This window comes from Mastigoproctus giganteus, chromosome 3 (assembly GCF_048544385.1).
Source record: "Mastigoproctus giganteus isolate SK-2022 chromosome 3, ASM4854438v1, whole genome shotgun sequence".
Classification (NCBI taxonomy): Eukaryota; Metazoa; Arthropoda; class Arachnida; order Uropygi; family Thelyphonidae; genus Mastigoproctus; species Mastigoproctus giganteus.
The window spans coordinates 178,256,078-178,277,784 of record NC_143577.1 but is presented as its reverse complement, the minus strand read 5'-3'; the positions used below and the strand labels follow the sequence as shown (position 1 = coordinate 178,277,784).

The 21,707-nt window shown below is 35.9% G+C and overlaps 1 protein-coding gene across 1 annotated transcript in view; it reads right to left on the bottom strand.

Annotated features, from left to right (window-relative positions):
- LOC150088439 (calmodulin-lysine N-methyltransferase) overlaps positions 1-21,707 on the bottom strand; it is a 410,297-nt gene that overhangs the window by 112,259 nt on the left and 276,331 nt on the right. The window contains exon 9 of the mRNA XM_090370776.1: positions 3,002-3,065. Coding sequence (XP_090226902.1) covers positions 3,002-3,065 — 64 coding nt within the window. The remainder of the gene's footprint in view (positions 1-3,001; positions 3,066-21,707) is intronic.

The following is a 21,707-nucleotide window of genomic DNA, read 5'->3' as shown; positions in this document are numbered from 1 at the left end:
TCTCCCTCTCAGAGCCTTATACACCTCAACTGTGTCTCCTCTAACTAACTAAACTCTATACTCCAGTTTTTTGTCATGCTTTTTTTTGATTTGGATCCTTTCAAGAAGTTCAATGTCTTTTTCTAGGTGTGGTTCCCATAATCGAAGTCCAGCCCCTTACCCAACACATACTCCTAAAATAAAACTAGCATAGCATTTATAATTATTTTGGAAGTACAAAGCAAGTGATCAAATGATAAAAGAAACTAGCTTAGGGAATCACAAGCATAAACTTTCAACTGATGATTACCTTTATTTTGACGACAAATGTAGAATCTAAGAACTTTTATAAATTCATATACAGTCGATTCCGGATATTTGGGACACATTGGAACTAGTGCATTTTGGCCAGATAAAGCGGCTGCCCCAATTATCCGAAGTTTCATGTAAATAGTTAAAAATACAATGGATCCCTGCTTTACATTTGATTCACTGTACAATCAAATCGCGTTACGATGGACTCACAATAGTAAAGTACTGTTCACGATACAATGTGTAGTAAGCCATCATTGTGATCATGTTCGTGAATTGAATTTTAATTCTCTTAAACGGCGATTCTAATTAGCAAAAATAGGAGGAAATTTATCCACAGGCTATAGAAGTAAAGATATATTAAGCACAAATTTACATTTTATTACCTTACCAATTAAAAAATTAAATGATGCATGAAAATCGGAAGAATATATGTGATAATCGGAATAATTAATACGTACTGTAATGTGTACATACTAACTAGTTGATATTTCTGTTCACTGACATTTGTGGAAGGGAGTTAAAATTTAAAACAGTAAAAAGATAAGCAATCAACAACAAAGAACACGGCACACACAAATTGCAAGTAACAAGATACGCGCAAGTGAGAACGGAGTGAGTAACGAGTTACGAAGCTTTAAAAATAGGAATGAAGAGAAGGTTCTGAAAATTAATTTTTTTATATGATTGAAGATTCCATGGAAGTGTAAACACATTTCAGCACAATAACCCACAGAATTCCAGCTGTTAGTATTATCGCAAATTCAATAAGATCGAGTTTACTATTCGTTTATGATAGATTGCACTAACAGAAAAGCCCAATAAACAGGTGACTGCTAATTGTTTTTATTGTTTTATGGTTGTGACCTCCAGAAATCCGACCGAACCACGTGGTACGGTCGGAGACAATCATAGGGTAATCTCCAGTGCTGCGGTCTCCTGTCCCAATTAAGCGGCATGTTTTCCCAATTAAGCGAAGTAAATTCTGGCTATTTTCTCGATTGGGTTCTGTTTTTTAAAATTTGCCCCAAATAAATGGCTGCCCCGATTAACCGGTGGCCCAAATAACTGGAATCCACTGTATTTATTTCAGGCTTCCTTGCACCATATGACTAATAATAATAATAAAAAGAAACAAGCTTATAACAGCACAGGCAAAAAAAAAACTATCCACCTCTTCTATACATCCCCTCTAACAAGTTCTCCAATACTTTCTTTATCTTGCTACTTGATAAGATGGCTCATGCAGGACATCACAAACCCACGTAGCTGTCAAAAAATAGGCAAAATATCTTCAGTAACCTCAGTATGAACATCAAAACTTTTGTCAGTGTTCATATTCCTCTTAGCAACTCATATTGTATACAGAGTGATTCACTACCAGTGCAACAAACTTGCAGGAGGTGTAGGGGGCACAAAGACGAATCGGAATCACATAGCATTGCAGGGTCCGAAATGCCTTTGTCATACGGTAGAGGACGTTGAACGGGAGGTCGAGTGAACAGCGATCCCGCTGGAAGTCAGCATTTGCGAACCATTTCTGTTGAAGAAACCAAGTAGCAAAAGTCCTCTTGAGTGGATAATCGCAGGCTTCAATGATTGGACGCGTTGCAGATGGTATGAACTCATTTGGTTTGTTGACAGTATCCTCCATACAGTGGATTGGGAAATACCCAATCGTTGGTCTATCGCTCGAGTACTCGTACTCGGATTGCCTTCTGCAAGACGTAGGACATTCTCCTCATTGTCTGGCGTCCTCGTCATTCGCTCTCGATTCATGGTACCTCTCGTGAAACAACCAGTCTCATGTAACCTTCTGTGCACACGTGGGAAAATCGCATGATAAGGAGCACGCCTGTGTGGGAAACGTTCCTGGTACAAGCGCAGAGTGGCGCGCCCGTTACAGTCCACAGCTCCATATGCGAGGTGCATGTCGGCCAGTTCAACGTTTGAATACTCGTTCATTCTATTGCCTCAGGAACCGGTTTGCAAATGCTGACTTCCAGCGGGATTGCTGTTCACGCAACCTCCCGTTCAACGTCCTCTACTGCATGACGAAGGCATTTTGGCCCCTGCAATGCTATGTGATTCCGATTCGTCTTTGTGCCCCCTACACCGCCTGCAAGTTTGTCGCACTGGTAGTGAATCACCCTGTATATCAGGATGTTTCCTATTACTTACAAATAAATGGATAAGGTTCTAAATAAAATATTCCATTACAACACAATTAGTATTAGTGATGCAAAACAACCCAAGGGACTCACATCTGGTGAATATGGGTTTGGCACACCCAGGGTCCTGAGCTGGATATCATTATCATTCTCTTTCTTGATGATTCCTGATTCCTCTCTCTCTCTCAGAGTAACTCAGGAATTTTTTTTGGCTAGTGCAGCATAAGCCTCAGGCTTCCTTGCACCATATGACTAATAATAATAATAATAAAACGAAACAAGCTTATACAGCACGGGCAAAAAAAAAAAAAAACTATCCATCTCTTCTATACATCCCCTCTAACAAGTTCTCCAATACTTTCTTAAATTTATTAAAACTACTAGCTTCCACACCAGATAGAAGTTTATTTCAATAACCCATTACTTACTCTTTGGCTGATAGAAAATTTTCACACATCCAATTTAAATGAGATATTCCATCAAATCAAGTGGTTAATTTTATTGCACATGGCTGAGTATCACAATTAAAAAAAACTTACACTCTCTTTTAAAAGTTTCCATATTGTATTAGTTAATGGCTGCCTTCCTTCATCATAATAAAGGCTGAAAGAAAGAACAAATAAGTAAGATAACAAAGTAAGTAGCAAATAATGCTTAAAATTATATATATATATATTTAAATTCCTTCATTGCCTTGATAAAAAAAAAAGTACAGAAAACTATATACCCCAGTACAAAATTATCTGCAGGTTTACAAGCAAAGTAAAAAAACTTCAGCACAAGTGTTGGCTATTAAAAGGATAAAAGCACAAAATGACAAAATCATCTAAGTCCAAAAAGGTCCTAGAAATTAAATTTTACAGGTGGTGAACAATACCGAAATGACCACACAGATGTGTCTGTCACAATACTAGAGGGCTGCTGGATACACCTAACCAAAGAGGATCACACCACTTGGCCTCAGGAGAAAAGTCAAGAGATTGTGTGTATCCACAGAGTGAAGAGAGCTGAATGCCTCAAGGCAGAACACCTGTGCACAATTACTAATGATTTTCTTTAACGATAATCAGTTCCTAGCATAATCTATATGGTACTCGGCACTCATAAAATAAGTACTAAACACCTGGAAATTATGAAATTATGTCCTTGCTATTTTTCAAGATTATATTCCATGTCAAAACTCCACAGGTCTGGACCTATATTATACTGTTTAAGAAGACTGACTGCACGTTCACAAAGAATTTATTACACTTCTTGTTCCTGTTGAAGGTGTCAAATAGCATAGGAGATGATCTCAATATCCGACAGGGTACTTTCCAAAAGATGCAATGGTACGAGCTGACACTCATCATTAGTATTAACTGAATGACTGCTTTTACTAACATTAAGTTGTTGTTATTTAGGGTTTTAATGGCACAAAAAGATGCTGGTGCTATATTGCATCATTCATCAATACTTATTAAATCATACTTCTTTATGCCTGTTTGATTGAATATTTGATTTCAAGGATTGGAGGAGTTGTTAAATTTAAAATAACTTTTTGAGGAGTTGATCTTGCTATATCTGTTGCCATTGCTCTTTGCAGCTGTTTTTTTTATAATAATCAGTATATGAAACTGTGAAATTTGAAATATTAGATGCATCCTCTGCTGAATGACCAGCTAGCTCATTCCAGTCAATCCCTATATTCTATGCCCAGGAATCCAGCAGAATCTAAGAATTTGTCTGTCTTGAAAGATGTTTTGAGGATCAACAGGGACAAGCTGGCTGGTCATTCAGTGGAGATGCATCTAATATTTCAACTTTCAGAGTTCCAAACACTGATTACTGCCTTATTATATATATATAAAAAAAGAACAGTTGCAAAGGGCAATGGCAACAGATATAGCAAGATCAAACCCTCAAAAAGTTATTTCAAATTAAACAAATCCTCCAATCCTGGAAATCAAATATGCGATCAAGCAGGCATGAAGAAGTATGATTTAAGTATTGATTAATGGTGCAATATAGCATCAGCATCTCTTTTTGCACCATTAAACCCCTAAATAACTTAACAACACTTTAATATTAGTAAAAGTACTCATTAAGTTACTTAATGTTAATGATGACAGTATAAGCTCATGTGACTGCATCTTTTGGAAGATGTGAATCTATTGTAGGAGAGGGTGAGCACTATGAACCTCTTATTGTGGAGCATGAAATACACCAAGTATATAAGAATCATTCATAACAGGACTGGCATTTTATTTGGCTTATGGCCATCTGTACTGCATGAAGATTAGCAATAGATACTACATTCTATTAGAAGAGCCTAGAAAAACTGCTGCCACACCAACTCTGAAATCAATTTCAGAGCCACCTGTCTATATACCTAAAAGTAGTGAGGAAACTGAGCAATGCACAATACATCAACTGCTGAATGTTTTTCTGAGGGAGGATGTTTCCCCAAGACTTGGGACTGTAGGTTGCAAAGATGGAAGAATTGTGCTCCAAGGTAGCTCTAGAGTGGTAGGGGAAAGAACTGGCATGGACAAGGTTTGTTTGTTATTCGGAGCATTAGCAACTAAGGCCATATTGCTCCGGGAATATGCGGTGGTCATTCCCTGACCTTTCCGCATCCTCCGTATTTGGTGGTGACGGGATCGAACCTCGGTCTAATCAAGAAGCGTGTGTTACGCACTGCTGCTCCTTCCCACCTGGCTACGGAGGCGCCGAAAGAACTGGCATGGTGAAATCCATGTGCCATAGAGGAAGGAGTTCTTGAAGGTGTATGCCTGCTAGTAAATTAATTGTCGGCTATTTAGACGTTTGATTGATTGTCAGGCTAATTTAGAGGTTTTCCTAAATTTGGCACACAATGTCTGCCATACTGGGTGACTGGGAAATCATTTAATCTTGGTAGCATAGCTCAACAATAATGATTTTCTGTGAAAATGCAATGGTGATTCATGGGCCTCTGCATAAAGACGCAGGAATGGGAAAGTACAGAATGTTCCTAGGATGATATTTTGAACACTACTGTATCAGATCAATACGTAGATGCACTCTGTTCTTCAGAGTTATAAACAGTTGCTCCATAACAGAATCAAGATCTTACCAAGGCTCAAAATAAATGCACCAGTGCATCAATCAACTTACCATGTGGAGGTGGAGGAGGAGGAGATGACTCTTAAAGTTTTGGATGTAGAGATTTGGATGTCACTGTTTTGGCCCATGCAGCAACATTACTGATAGTGCCATGTTAAGTGATGCTCTATGGGCACAACTGTTTTTGATGTGTAAACATCTATGGCAACACTAGAGTAAAATCGATTGGTAAAGAAGAAATGACACAATTGACGTCACTTCCTATTAGATGGCGGTTAGATTTTAAATGATGCAAATGGCATCATTTCCTAAATGCCGCTAATGGCTAACTCAGTCACTAAACGTTGATTCGGTACAGTAAATAGTTCATTCAGTAGAGTAAGTTCATACTAAGATACGGAAATAATGTCACCTCCTAAATGACGCCAACTCAGTCACCAACGTTGATTCGGTAGAGTAAGCAGCGAGTAGAAATATTATGCAAGAATAAAATGCAGACTTTAATAAAATCTGCTTCTCAAGGTTTTGATCAAAATCAACCTTCTAAGTAGTGTAAGTAAGTAAGTTTCAATCAAACTGTTCGAAAATTTCAACGGCTTTACTCTAGTGCCAACATAGATGTTTTCACATAAAATAAAACATCTTTCATGCATACAAGGTACACATGCTGCTTTTTTTTTTGAGTGGCAAAAGATACTGAAATTATCAGCATATAAAGCTGTGTCAACTGAGCAAAATATATTACTTACTGATAATAAGTCTCAAATTCTCGAGATCAAAGGGATTTGAAGATTCTGGAGCCAGAAGGATCTAGATGGTAACATTGATTGCTTTTAACTTCTCTGTTTACCAGAGCAAAAACTTATAATCCAGAAACCGGCCCTTAACATTGTGGAAGGTACAACAAATGGTAGCAACATAAAGAAAAAAGAATGTACACAGAAAGGAGAAAATAATTCAAAATAATTTCAAACTGAAACTTTAGCCATGTCTAGCTGAAAGTAACAAAAAAAAAAAAAAAAAAAAAGACAGTTGTAAATCATATGATGCAACCAGCCAATAATACAGGTATTTACTCTTAAAGGGATAGTAACATTGATCTGAACTTTAAGTTTGCTCTCTTGCATCAGAATCCGAACTAAATTTTTAATGAAAATTTCAAGTTACTTCAAATTAACTCTATCACATCAGAAATTTTTACTAATAAAAATAAAAACAAATGTAAATATTTTTCATGGTGAAGTGTTTCTAGTTTATTTTATATTTTTATAGATATTACAAATAGGTTATTTTGATTTTATATAAAAATAAAGGAAGGTTACACAAAAAATATGTAAAAACAGAAATAGCAAATGGTATATCAAGCATAGACAGTCAAATATGAATTTCTTATACACTAGACTGGGTTAAATTTGCTCCTTTTTGACTTTTTCAGCCAGCTAGTTTTAGTATCTATTCCTCTTTTTTAGCATCCAACAGTAGTCAACCATCAGACTGACATTCCACCCCCCCCAATACCCTTTATCCATTTCTTTTACATCCTGATTGAATCCCACCCCCTTCCTGATCTTCTCTTAAACCACTTAAATTTTCTGGAAACTATTCGAGATTAGAGTACAAGATGTGTACCTTAACAATCATATTACAGTCTATTTTTCTGAACTTCTCCAGCATATCACTCACAACTATCTCAATCTGTTTATTGTGTTTATTGTTTCCCAAAACGTTATGTACTATTTTAAAGCCAGTCCGGGCATCTCTTTCAATGTGTTTCATGGATTCTTCAAATACAGAGCTTAGCAGCAACTTGCAGATTTCAGATAAAAAATAAAATAAAAAAAACTGTGTGTGTACCATGTATGCACAAAAGATGTTTTATGTGTAAACATCTTTGACGAAAATGAGAACAGATTTAAAATCAAACAGCTAGAACCAAAATCATGAATGATGTAACATTTTATGCTCATACCCACTACTTACTCTACAGAATCAATGTTAGCGACATTAGCGTCATACTTCAGTCCGAAATATTTAATATGAATGATGTAATGTTAAATGCATACGTCCGCTGATCACTCTATCGAATCAACATTTGGAACAGGTTAGGCTAACAGCCTAATTGACAGGCTCAACAGCATCGAGATTACAAGTCAAGAAGCTGCCTGGTAGTTGCTACATCAGCCCATGTTGGAGAGCTCTATGGTGATAGTTTGCATTCCCCTGTTTGGTCAATCGAGCGACAGAGAGTGAGGAAGTCTAACGAAGAGAATCTTCCAAAGTATTCATGAGACATATGGAAAGAGAAATGGTTTGACAAATACAAGAAGAGACCGTACCACTTGGATCGTGTTACCCTATCATTCTTTGTAGCAAATCACACATGCAGTGCTAACAAGAACCGCAGTGGTAGTTTACATTCCCACTGTTTGGCTGATCGAGCGATAGAGATAGAGGGTGAGGAAGTCCAACGAAGAGATGAATGAAGAGAACCTTCCATATGTCACACGATGAATGAAGAGAACATTCCAGAGGAATGTTCTCTTCATTCATCGTGTGACATATGGAAAGAGAATTGGTTTGTCAAATATGAGAAGAGACCATACCACTTGGATCATGCTTTGTCGCAAATTACACATGCAGCACTAACGAGATCTGCAAGAAACAACACTATACATACATAAAATTCTTTCAAAACTATGACTTGGCTCAGGATCTCAACAAGTACAAGTGCAAGATGGTAACGCTAAGTGGTATGCCTTGGATCATAAATGTTTTCCAGCTGGTTTATGCCAGCTCTGAGCACATCCAAGATCACTGCTATCAAGATATTCATTTCTCTGGTTACCAAAACGAAACTTCTACCACGGGTGGCAATGGTTAGTCCAAAGCCACCTAAGTGGTATGCCCCGAATCATAAACGTTTTTCTGCAACCAGCTGATTTATGACAGCTCTGAGCACATTGAAGATCACCTCTCATGATCCTTTGCATGATCTCCTCTACCCATTCCATTATTTTTGCCTTTCCCATGATTCTTTGCGCTGGTCGAACCATGGGAAATGCAAAAAGAGCGGAAATTACATCACTTCTGGAAAGTAACTGACGCCGTTTCTGGAAATGATGTCGTTTGACATCATTTCAGTTTCATAAAATCGTGACAAATTGGTTTTACTACTGTCCGAAATTTAGTAGGTGCTGAAATTTTGATGTGCAAACATCAAAGATGTTCGCACATAAAAAAAAAAAAAAAAAAAAAATCCAGCTTTGATTTTTTTTTTTTTGACAGAGATTTAGCACAAACATACTTGGAAAAATTTCCTCCTTTATTCAGGTCATGGGAAGAACTGTTTCATTAAACCTAGCTTTATATGTACAGGAGGTAACAGTACTTTTGTTCTTCTAGTGGCCATCTTTAATGTTCTTCGAAACTGATATCTGGTGGTGGCCACACTCTTTCCCAATGCTCACTTCTTGCTCGGATATTCCACTCACACAGAGAGTAAAGCATTTTTTTGGTAACCAAGTTGTTGGCCAAGTAGCAGGCTTATAACTTTAAAATTTGCCATTTCTGTCCAAGCCAACCATGATCCAAGAAGTAAATTTTTCCAAAGGAATTCAGCATTTTCATACTTTCTTAGCATTAGAAATAACTGTTACTTATTCTCAGTGAGTGGGAAGGTACCCAGGTGGTATAACAGCTAACAACCAGTTGTGAATTAATTTCACAATATGAGAGATGCCAAGTGGGGGTGTAGCTTAATACTTATAGATTTAGGGATACAAAGTCTCAGACTGTGGGGAAACTTTCCTGTCACATAAGGTAGCGCAATGGAATCATTTCTAATGCAGCAAACCAACTGAAGTCATACGGTGGCACCATTACATAACATCTCATATTGCAAATTCCTTCACAATGGTCTTCCCAGAAATTCTCTCAGATATGCCAGACAAGCTGTACACGCTGATATTTGGGTGACATTTAAGTCAAGTGGACCAAATTTCAGCAAAGTCCGGATCATCTGCTTGCACCTTCATGATGGTGGGACTGTTAGTAATCCTGGGTATAACCTCCATTCACAAGCACACTGTGGGTGACAACCACAGCATGTTGTGCATGACCAATGTAAACAGGGGTCGAGGTGCAGCGAGGTACCACAGCAAAGTGGTGGTATTGCACCGGTTTATGAGAGTCACCTACCACCTAGTATCGGCCCTCTATGTTACCAGCGATTCTAGGTGGTAGGTGACTCTCATCAACCGGTGCAATACCACCACTTTGCTTATTGGAGGCATCAAGTGGTGTAACCCATGTTTAGTCTCCAGAGCTAAGTTCCGATCAACCCTTTCCCATCTCTTCCATCATGCAGTATGACTGAGGACTTTAGAGGTTATGATGAGCATCATGGCGAGATCCAATCTTCCTTACATTTCGAGGGTACAGCTCTAAAACAGTGTTTGCAAGCCGGCTGTTAGTTAGTACACTGGACTGAACATATTGGTAACTCTTTAAGAGGCTTCTGGATCAACTAGTGTATAATCTTGCTACCTCTACTCTGCCAGATAGTGACTGGAGGGAGTCCGAATAGTGTGTGTATGCGGGGGGGGGGGGGGGATTGTGGAGGCCACGTTATGTCAAGGATTGGGTATATTCTTACCATGTATATGCCATATCCAAAAATTTCATACAGCATGTTTTGCCCCCCACACATTTTCTTACTACTGAATACACCATGAATTGTCAAACTAATAGAGTAAGCTTATCTGTGCAAAGTTCTAAACATCCCAAACAATTCCTAGTTCATTTCACCAATATACGCGGTCTCAATTCTAATCTCAAAGATGTTCATTTCCACTTGCAGTCTGCCAAACGAAATGAACTTTTTCTGACAGAATCTAAGTTATCGGTTGATTCAACTGTTGCTCATCTCAGTTGCCCAAATTATTCGTTGTATGATTCCTTTCGCCTCCAAGGTAGTACTTGTATGTGTCCGTTCCGGTATTCCCTGTCAGAGGCTTGGTAATTTGTAATCTCCTCTTTTCAATCTTCTCTGGCTTAAAATCTCTCTACCTCATTCTGTCAAATTCATCTGTTGTCTCTACCATTCTCCCAACTCCACTAATCACTCTGAGCTCTCTGCCTTCCTTTCTTTCCAACTTGACTTTCTCCAGTCCAACTATCCTAACAGTGAGGTAATTTTCCTTGGTGATTTTAATGTTCACAATCCCAGCTGGTCGACATGATGAAGCTTTTGCAATTACTAATGACTTCGCACAGACTGTTCATTTACCTACAAGAATACCGGACAATCCTAACCATAAAGCGAACAACACTTGATCTTTTTCTCACAAACAACCCTTCTAAGTATACAGTCGAAGTGAGTGGTCCTTTAGGCACCTCAGATCACAACTTGGTGATTGTCTCTTCTCCAGTGGAGCCTTTATCTCATGGCTATTCCCAAACTCGTGTTGTTTGGCATTACAAGAATGCAAAATGGGATGACCTGCGAGATTTCTTTTCTTGTTTTCCTTGGTCGGATTACTGTTTCAAAACTTCTGATGTCAACGTTTGCTCAGATCGTGTCAGTGAAAATGTCCGCTGTATGAAGACATAACTCTTACATAGGCAATACCAAACATCACTGAGCATTAACCAAATATCCTACTCCGAACAACAGAAAATCTCTCAGCGCTGCAGACTTATGCTGCAGAAGTCTTTGAGTGCAGAAGGTGAACTCATGCTGAAGCAAGACACGTTAGAAAAATTCATGCAAAGAACTGATAGTCCACAGGGCAAAACTTTTTTTTCCCTTATTATTTTTTATTTAACTATTTATTTATTTTATTTATTATTATTATTTATTTTCATTTTTTCATCGCATTCTGCCTAGAGATAGTTCATCCGGTGCAGCTGTTTTTTTTTTTTTTTTTCCCTTCCTCAAACGCACCAAATAATTTTTTGTTTATTTTTATTATTTTTTTCCCCCCTGCTTAAATTACCACTTAGATATGGACTTATATATTGTCTACTTATTTTTATCAATTATTCTTTTTTTTTTAATCAGTATCTAGTTTTTTTTATTTTATTATTTCGTTTTTTCCCTTTTATTTATTTATTAGTATTTTTTTATTTAATTAATTTATTTTTTTACTGTTTTTTTTAATTAATTTATTTTTTATTTATTTATTTTATTTTTCTTCATAACCTGCACCATGGGCAACTTTTTTTTTCTCTCCCTTTTCCCCTCTCTGGATTGGGCCTCCAGAGGATCCTGGCCTACCTTCTGGCAACACCAGGCGGATCAGCAACTCTTTGGAGACAGTACATGTTTTACTGGGACTGGCCCACCTTCCGGTGGTGTGGACGAGTACCCAGAATCATATGTCCAGGTGACTGGTGCTTCTGAGTAGCCAAGCAGCCAGACACAACACACACAAACCTACGTCACACACACACATCTGGCCCATTTGTAGTGATACTGTTCTTCAGAGAGATACGAGGCGGAGTTGAACAGACGTTCTAGGTGCTGTCCATTACATATACACATGTCCACATATTCTTGTAGGAATGCAATCCTTTATTCCACACACACACACACACACACACACACCACTTTAAAATCTTGTCCTTTATCTAAACCTTGGTTTTCCAATAAATGTGCTAAGGCTGTTCAAGAGGAAGAACGTTGCATATCGTAATTGGCGTGTTTCCAATTCTTCAGTTTCATTTTCTGTCTACACCAAAGCACGCAACAATTGTAAAGCAGTTATTAATCAATCCAAACTAGATTTTGAGCAGGCTAAGAGTAGAAAACTTGCTTCTTGCCCTAATGGTAGCCGAGCATTCTGGTCTCTTGCCAAAGCTATTGGCCGCAACTTTTGCCCGTCTCTGCTCCCACCTCTGTCAAAACCAGATGGTTCTATTGTCACTTCAGCCAAAGATAAAGCTGACCTGCTAGCTTCCCATTTTTCTTCCAACTCATGTATTAATGATCTTAGTAAAACACCTCCCACCATTCCCGACATGCTCCATTCAATGCCTCCTGTGGTCTTCCGTCAAAAGGATGTCAGAAAGATTTTTGACAAATCTTGATGCTAAGAAAGCTCCAGGTCCTGATGGTATTTCTCCACTTGTTCTCGAAACCTGTGCCCCTGAACTTACTCCTGTTCTTTGCCACCTTTTTTTCACTTTCTTATTCCAAAGGTGTTTTTCCTTCAGCTTGGAAATTTGTTCATATCCAGCCAGTTCCTAAAAAGGGTAACAAATCCCTCCCAATTATCGTCCCATTGCAATTATTTCTACTCTTTCTAAAGTAATGGAGAAATCAATTAACCGCCAAATCTTAAACTACCTAGAAACCTTCCGTCTGATCGTTGATCAGACGGAAGGTTTCTAGGTAGTTTACTACTGGATGGATCCACTGGTGATATTCTGGCTTATGTTACCCATTTAAGGACAAATTCAATGGAAAAATTCGGTGAAACACAAGCAGTTGCTCTTGACATCTCAAGGCTTTTATTCGTGTTTGGCATAAAGGTCTTCTAAACAAGCTTCTATCCTATAGTTTGCCAACTGTTTTTTGTAATTGGTTATCCAGTTTTCTCTCTGATTGCTTACTGAGGGTGATGGTAAATGGCCCTCTGTCTTCTAACTTCTCTACTAATGCTAGTGTCCCCTAAGGTTCATTTCTTTCCCTCACTCTTTTCCTCTTGTATATTAAAGACCTTCTTCCATTGACCGGAAATCCTATCCAGAGTTTTGCCAATGATAGCACATTGCATTCCACTTTCCATTTTGAAATTCCTTGTCCTGTTCAATCAGCTTCAGCTTCTCGAATATCAGCTACCAATTCCTTAAATGCTGATCTCTAGGTAATTCTCCAGTGGGGCAAAGACAACTTAGTTGATTTCAATCCTTCCAAAACTCTGTCTTGTCTTACATCTCGTAATAAGGATTCTTCTGCTCCTATGCTTATCTTTGGTGACCCACTGATTTCTATGCAAGATGATATAGCTCTCTCTTGGGGATTATCCTGACTTCGAATCTGTCTTGGCACAAGCACATTATGAATATTGCTTCCTCTGCATCGAAAAAACTTGATTTTCTCTTTCGCTCTCAGAGTTACTTTTCTTCCAAACAGCTGTTCACTCTGTACAAATCGCAAATCTGCCCTATCATGGAATATTGTTGCCGCATCTGGGGCGGTGCCCCCAAAACCTCTCTCAGGCTTCTAGATTCCATTCAGAAGGCAGTTAGGTTAATTAATGACTCATCTCTAACAGAGTCTCTGCACTCTCTGTGTCATAGATGTACTGTTTCTCCTGCATGCCTTTTCTACAGATACTTCCATGGGCACTGTTCTTCTGAATGGGTTTGTATAATTCCCGCTCTCTGTTTCAAAACAGTCCAAACAGGTGGCTGCCACCAGTCAACATCCATTTACTGTTCAACTTCAAACTCACAGAACCAACTTTTCATCATCCTCGTTTATTCATTCAACTGTCGTTTTCTGGAACTACCTTCCTTCATATGTATTTTCTGAAAATTACTACAGTCTACAGAAGTTCAAGTCTAATATCAACAAATATCTTCTTTCATCTTCTCAACCTCCAATCGAAGCACAGTACTAAGTACTATAGGTTCTTCTAATACCTCCCGTGTTTGAGGTTTTAATAAAAAAAAAAAAACAAGTTGCCCATCTCATTATACGTAAAATAAGCAATGCTACCTGAGAATAAGTAATAATAACATCTACTGGGGAAGTGTTTCCCATTTGGTTTGCAACAGTGAGTTTACTGCCATTGCTTATAATCCCCATTATCTGGGCATATCTGTACATCTTTCTAAGGTGTTGTGTTGCTACTACATTGAATGTATGCAGCTCCCTAAGTTTCCACAGATTGTATTTATTCTTACAGTATTTTTTAATAAAGTTTTATTTCATGCTTTTGCATTTCATTGGTAGTTACCAGATTTGTTTCAGTATGTTTATTCCTGACACACAAGGCATCTTTTGCTAAAATCTGAATTGTTTACTTTAGCTTTAAAACTTCTAAATACAATTTTGGCTAAGAAACAAAGAAAAGTAGCAAAGAATACTTTGCTTATTTAATACAAGAAAGAAACGAATTTCCTGAAAAAGGCCTCTGAGGTTGGGCAAATTCATATTTTAGCATTAAATCAGCTCATACACCAACCATAAAATAAGAAATGGATTGACTACTTTGAATAAAACAACTTTTATTCAAATTGGTCATTCTGTCTACAAAACATGATATTTGAAGAGCTTATATATAATTCTGACTTGCTCTCTATTAAATTGTAATCTAGATCAATTAAATATTCAGCAAATGAGATTTGGTTTGATTTCAGTTGGTGGAAAGGCAACTAAGGTCATGATGCACCAAGTCCACAGCAAATGAGAACGAACCAAAATATGCTCATCCATAATCAAATCCAGGGCTGTCTAAATTCAAACTTAGCCTGATGGACTGCTTGTACTTTTGCTATATATTACAGGTCACATTATAAAAAATATATTTTTTTTCCCCAGTATATCCAAACAAATATCTGTTCTACAGTGATTATATCTACAAAGCAAAAAGACATGTATGGTGGACTCCACTTGACGACTGGTTCACTGTACGATCAAATCACTTTATGATGGACTCTCCATAACAAAATACCATTCACTATACAATATATTGTAAGCGCACTTGTCATTACGATCACATTTACGAATTTAATTTTAATTCTATTAAATAGCAATTTTAATAAGCGAAAATAGGAGGAATATTATCCACAGGATATAAAACTAAAGATATAAAGCACAAATTTATACTTTATTACCTTACCACCAATTAATAAAATTAAATATTTTCCACAGGTTAATAAAATAAAATGAAATTTACACTTACATATATAAAACTTAATTAATGCTGTAATATATAAATACTAACTAACTGATATTTCTGTTCACTGATATTTTGGGGGGGGGGGGGAAGGGTTGCAAAATTTAAAGAATATAATACAAAGAACAAGGCACACACAAACTGCACAAGTGAGATATGGGATAACAAGTTTACAAAGCTTAAAAAATAGGAATGAAGATTTCAGTGAAGGGGAAACACATTTCACCATACTAACCCACACAATTCCAGCTATCGGTATCATCGCAAATTAAACAAGATCGAGTTTACTATTTCTACTAGATTGCACTAACAGAAAAGCCCAATAAACCAGAAACTGCAAATTGTTTCTGCTTTATGGAGGCAACCTCCAGAAATGTGCTTCAGAAAAATATCACAAAGGCATTCAAAATTGATTCTTATAACCAAACATATGATAACGATGAAAGTGTAGTGCATTTTAATGATTTGAATTGGCTTTTTTGAAATTTGATTCTATAAAGTGCTAAGCACTGATTCTACTAACCAGTGATCATGTTAACTGGCTTACATACTTTACTTTATGATAGGCTTATGATTGTCTCTGACTAGATCAAACGGTCCTTCCTTTCAGCCAATAGCAGCATTAATAAACTTGTCAGAGTGTGTTTTGTTTTTGCATCCTTTGGTTGAAGTGATTTTTTGTGTTGTGCTTATTTAACTTAAATTTATATAAAACTAATACAATTTCTATTATAAAAATGATATTTTAGAGAGAGATTAAATAGTTTAGTTATATAGCGAAAATTTCAACTTCCGAGGTCTTGGAATGAATTACCAAAAAAACAATGTTATTGGATTCAACCTTTAGTTATTCCCTTTGATTTTCAGACCAGCCTTTATGTACTTGTGATACCAACTTATCCCCAGTATATAAAATTCCAGTCCAAAGGCATTACTCCCAAGTTTGATGCTCTCATATTAATCTTAATAGTTCAATACACACACACACACACTCTCTCTCTCTCTCTCTCTCTCACAACTTGCCACAAATTACTGGGTATATAATGCCATCAACTTCAGGAGCCCTATTTGCCTTTTAAGTTATTTTGTTTGAAAGTTTTTTTTAATAAACAATCAGCTATAATTTCAGTATCACTAATTTCATACTGCTCAGCATCACTAACCTCTTTTCACTATGAAGGATCTTTCATTTGTTGAACTATGAAGGATCTTTCATATAGATGATCAATATACCTGGACAAATCCTTACCAATACCTACTTTTATCTACTTTTACACACTCATTAGGAAGGATCTGATCTGATTCATTTTTTATTCACATAGATGAAAAACTGCTTGTCCCCATTCTTTGCTCTCCTTGCCACTGATTTCTTAACCTTTCCCAATCTAACCTCTTTTTGTAACTTGATTAACTTCTAGCTGTAATTTTCCTACAGTAACTTTTTCTCCTCTATCAGACTGGCCAGCTCTGTATTGATCCATCTCAGTTCCTTCTAGTACTAATTTTTTTTTAAATAGTATATAAGCATTAATGGCTTTGTCAACTATAGCTTTAAAGATTGTCCATAATTCTAATGTATTCATCCTTCCTCTCTTATCTGCCCAATTGATATGTAGAATCTTTAACATGTTCAATGCTGCTTAACATGCAAAGGTCTTTTATTTGTACCTTTGGGCACTTCTACTGGACCAAGTAGGCACTGCTTTTTAGTAAGTGGATTTCATCTGTGAAGAATCATCACTTGAATAGAATTCTATTTCAGTATCAGATGATATAATAAAAAGAGCTGATTCAATGTCATCAGTTTCAACATACTGTCTATCCTTGTTCCTTTTCAGTCCTCATGTCCCAGGCTGTGGATCCAACGCTTTAGGGTAAAATTATAGGAAAACAGTTTTTACATAAAATTTTATCAGTAAACACACACTAAGGATAATGTTTTGTCTTTTACAAACTAAAAAAATTAAAATTCAGCAAGCATAATCTTCAAAAACTTTTCCTTTTCTCTGTGTGTAAATACTAAACTGATAAAATAACTTCACATTAAGCAAAGAACATATGAAACTGTGAACTAAGTATAGAGGCTTTATAGTACTCTATAGAGACAGTGTGACTGATGCTAAGCAAAATCCTAGCTGTAAAGCAATAGCCCATGGTTCAATCAGTGTGCTGATATCATTCTATTGTTCAGTTCATGTGATCTTCCTTTTAAATTGCTCATTCATTCATTCATTGACTGCAATTCAATAAAAGCATATTTGCACTGAGGTATAAAAATTGCAGTTTGTTTTGACACAAGCTTCTGTTTGGGAAGTAAATGTATTAACTATCATAGTCGCTCTTTCCTGAAATTAAAACAATAACTTAGCTGGTAACCACTTTCTTTATCTTCCATTGAAGAACTGCATTATCACTTCCACTGAAAGCCCCACGATGATATCTGGTTCCTGGGTAATCAGACGTCGAGAATATTCTTACTCCAAATATTTTCTCTAATGTGCTTATGCAAATAATAATCATTTATTTCAGAGTTTCCCAAACACAGGTCCGCAAAATATTCATAAGGGGTATCAAGTAATATGTGCTTATATATATATATATATATATATATATATATATATATATATATATATATATATATATATATATAGTTATATTAGTGATAAAAGGAAAGCAAGAAATAAAGCAAAGCAAGAAAGTTAAAAGACAATAACTAATATTTATGGGTTAATGCAGTTGCAAGCAATCATGCAATACACCCACAATGTCTACAGAATATCATTAGAAAAAGTAAATCAATCCAATAATAAGAATACCATCAAGGACTTAAGAAAACGCAAAAAAAAAAAAAAAAAAAATATTATTATTATCGCTTTTTACCGACAATCTAGATGACTTCAACTGGGGCCAACCACCCAGAATGAAGGCAAAAAACGACAAGAAGTTCTCTGTTTCTGTGATGATCAATATATGCTAAGTAATTTAAATCTAAACCAAATATAAACCAGTATAGGCCGAACATAAATCGTATATAAATAAATCGAATGAAGATAATTAATTAAGAAAAATTTTGAAATATTAGAATCAAAGGTAAGAAATATAAGTAAAATATAAATGTAAGCATATATTAATCATCGTTGACCCGACAGAGAACGTAATTTAAGGATTAAAACAAGATTAAATATATAATACATACTACATTTGACCGTATCTAGGACACATAATGTAATAGTCTTCAAAATAAAATGTGGTGCCCCCTATGTGATGGATACGGTAAAAATAAATAATTAATTAAATTAAATTAACGCAAAGAGAAACATGCAGATAGTAAGAAGAAAAACTAAAGGAGTAGGAAAAATAGAACCTGAACTCCACAAAGGCGAAAAATAGTGGTATAGATAAGAAATAGTTTCTCCTACGTCCTCGGATTGCCCTAATAATTTCGGAGAAATAAACTTTATTTTTATTTCTCTATATTTTTTTATTATTATTTTATTTTTATTTTTATTTTATTTTATTTATTTTTATTTCTCCGAAATTATTAGGGCAATCCGAGGACGTAGGAGAAACTATTTCTTATCTATACCACTATTTCTCGCCTTTGTGGAGTTCAGGTTCTATTTTTCCTACTCCTTTAGTTTTTCTTCTTACTATCTGCATGTTTCTCTTTGCGTTAATTTAATTTAATTAATTATTTATTTTTACCGTATCCATCACATAGGGGGCACCACATTTTATTTTGACGACTATTACATTATGTCCTAGATACGGTCAAATGTAGTATGTATTATATATTTAATCTTGTTTTAATCCTTAAATTACGTTCTCTGTCGGGTCAACGATGATTAATATATGCTTACATTTATATTTTACTTATATTTCTTACCTTTGATTCTAATATTTCAAAATTTTTCTTAATTAATTATCTTCATTCGATTTATTTATATACGATTTATGTTCGGCCTATACTGGTTTATATTTGTTTGTTTGTTATTTGGTTTTTAGGAGCATTAGCAACTAAGGCCATATTGCTCCGGGATATGCGGTGGTCATTCCCTGACCTTTCCGCATCCTCCGTATTTGGTGGTGACGGGCTCGAACCCCGGTCTAATCAAGAAGCGTGTTCTACGCACTGCCGCTCCTTCCCACCTGGCTACGGAGGCGCCGGTTTATATTTGGTTTAGATTTAAATTACTTAGCATATATTGATCATCACAGAAACAGAGAACTTCTTGTCGTTTTTTGCCTTCATTCTGGGTGGTTGGCCCCAGTTGAAGTCATCTAGATTGTCGGTAAAAAGCGATAATAATAATATTTTTTTTTTTTTTTTTTTTTGCGTTTTCTTAAGTCCTTGATGGTATTCTTATTATTGGATTGATTTACTTTTTCTAATGATATTCTATATATATATATATATATATATATATACTATCATTAAATATTGAGAAAAGTTAAATTATAATAAAATAATTAAATAAATAAACAATTGAGCATTCATTAGAGGCAGCGACTTGCAATTCCTCCATATGAAGCCAAAATATATTTTAAATTAAATAAAATAAAACATAAGCCAGTAGTATGGCCAAAACTGTAGAGCGAAAATTAACATAAAAATAACCAAATAAACAAATGAACGGAAAAAAAGAATGAAAGTTAGACATAAATAATAGCCCAGAAACCCCTATATAATTTCGAACTTTAAATGCAATTAACATGACATATAAAAATTTAGAATAATGCCAATTACTTGTTAATTTAGCGGTAACCCCCCCCCCCCGAGAGGTATCAGTTCCAAATGACGTGAAATATCACCAAAAAGGGGGGGGGGGTTAAAGGAACTACTGAAAGATAACAAAATCAGAATAAATTAAAATAAAATAGACTTACCATCATGCCCCATATAGGCAGAGGACCACGAGACCAATAATGGTCATGGAATCGCTGCATTTCAATCACTATACAAATCATCGCAATGGTGAAAAGATCGAAGTACCAAATCACCCTTCCTCCCCCGATCGATCCTCCAATGCAGAGGATTTGCACGGCGGTGGTCCTTATGCAGCAAAAAATAAATTATAGAACAGACAGCACTCTAAAGCAGAGCCACACCACCGACATACTGTAAGCTGAATCAGCTTATATAGATCATGTTAATTGGATTTAAAGTTCGAAATTATATAGGGGTTTCTGGGCTATTATTTATGCCTAACTTTTATTCTTTTTTTCCGTTTGTTTGTTTATGTGGTTATTTTTATGTTAATTTTCGCTCTACAGTTTTGGCCATACTACTGGCTTATGTTTTATTTTATTTAATTTAAAATATATTTTGGCGTCATATGGAGGAATTGCAAGTTGCTGCCTCTAATGAATGCTCAATTATTTATTTATTTAATTATTTTATTATAATTTAACTTTTGTCAATATTTAATGATAGTATATATTTCGGCTTCATATGGAGGAATTGCATGTCGCTGCCTCTAATGAATGCTTAATTATTTATTTATTCAATTTATTATAATTTAACTTTGGTCAATATTTAATATAATTCAATGGTAGTATGGGTTGATATGCTAATTTAGCAGTGCCTGTGCCGCCATCTATTTTCCTTTCTTCTATATAAGCTGATTCAGCTTACAGTATGTCAGTGGTGTGGCTCTGCTTTAGAGTGCTGTCTGTTCTATAATTTATTTTTTGCTGCATAAGGACCACCTATAATTTATTTTTCGCTACATAAGGATCGGGGGAAGAAGGGTGATTTGGTACTTCGATCTTTTCACCATTGCGATGATTCGTATAGCGATTGAAATGCAGCGATTCCATGACCATTATTGGCCTCGTGGTCCTCTGTCGATATGGGGCATAATGGTAAGTCTATTTTATTTTAATTTATTCTGATTTTGTTATCTTTCAGTAGTTCCTTTAACCCTCTTTTTTGGTGATATTTTACGTCTTTTGGAACTGGTACCTCTCGGGGGGGGGGGGGGACCGCTAAATTAACAAGTAATTGGCATTATTCTAAATTTTTATATGTCATGTTAATTGCATTTAAAGTTCAAAATTATATAGGGGTTTCTGGGCTATTATTTATGTCTAACTTTTATTCTTTTTTTCCGTTTGTTTGTTTATTTGGTTATTTTTATGTTAATTTTCGCTCTACAGTTTTGGCCATACTACTGGCTTATGTTTTATTTTATTCAATTTAAAAAAAAAAAAATATATATATATATATATATATATATATATATATACA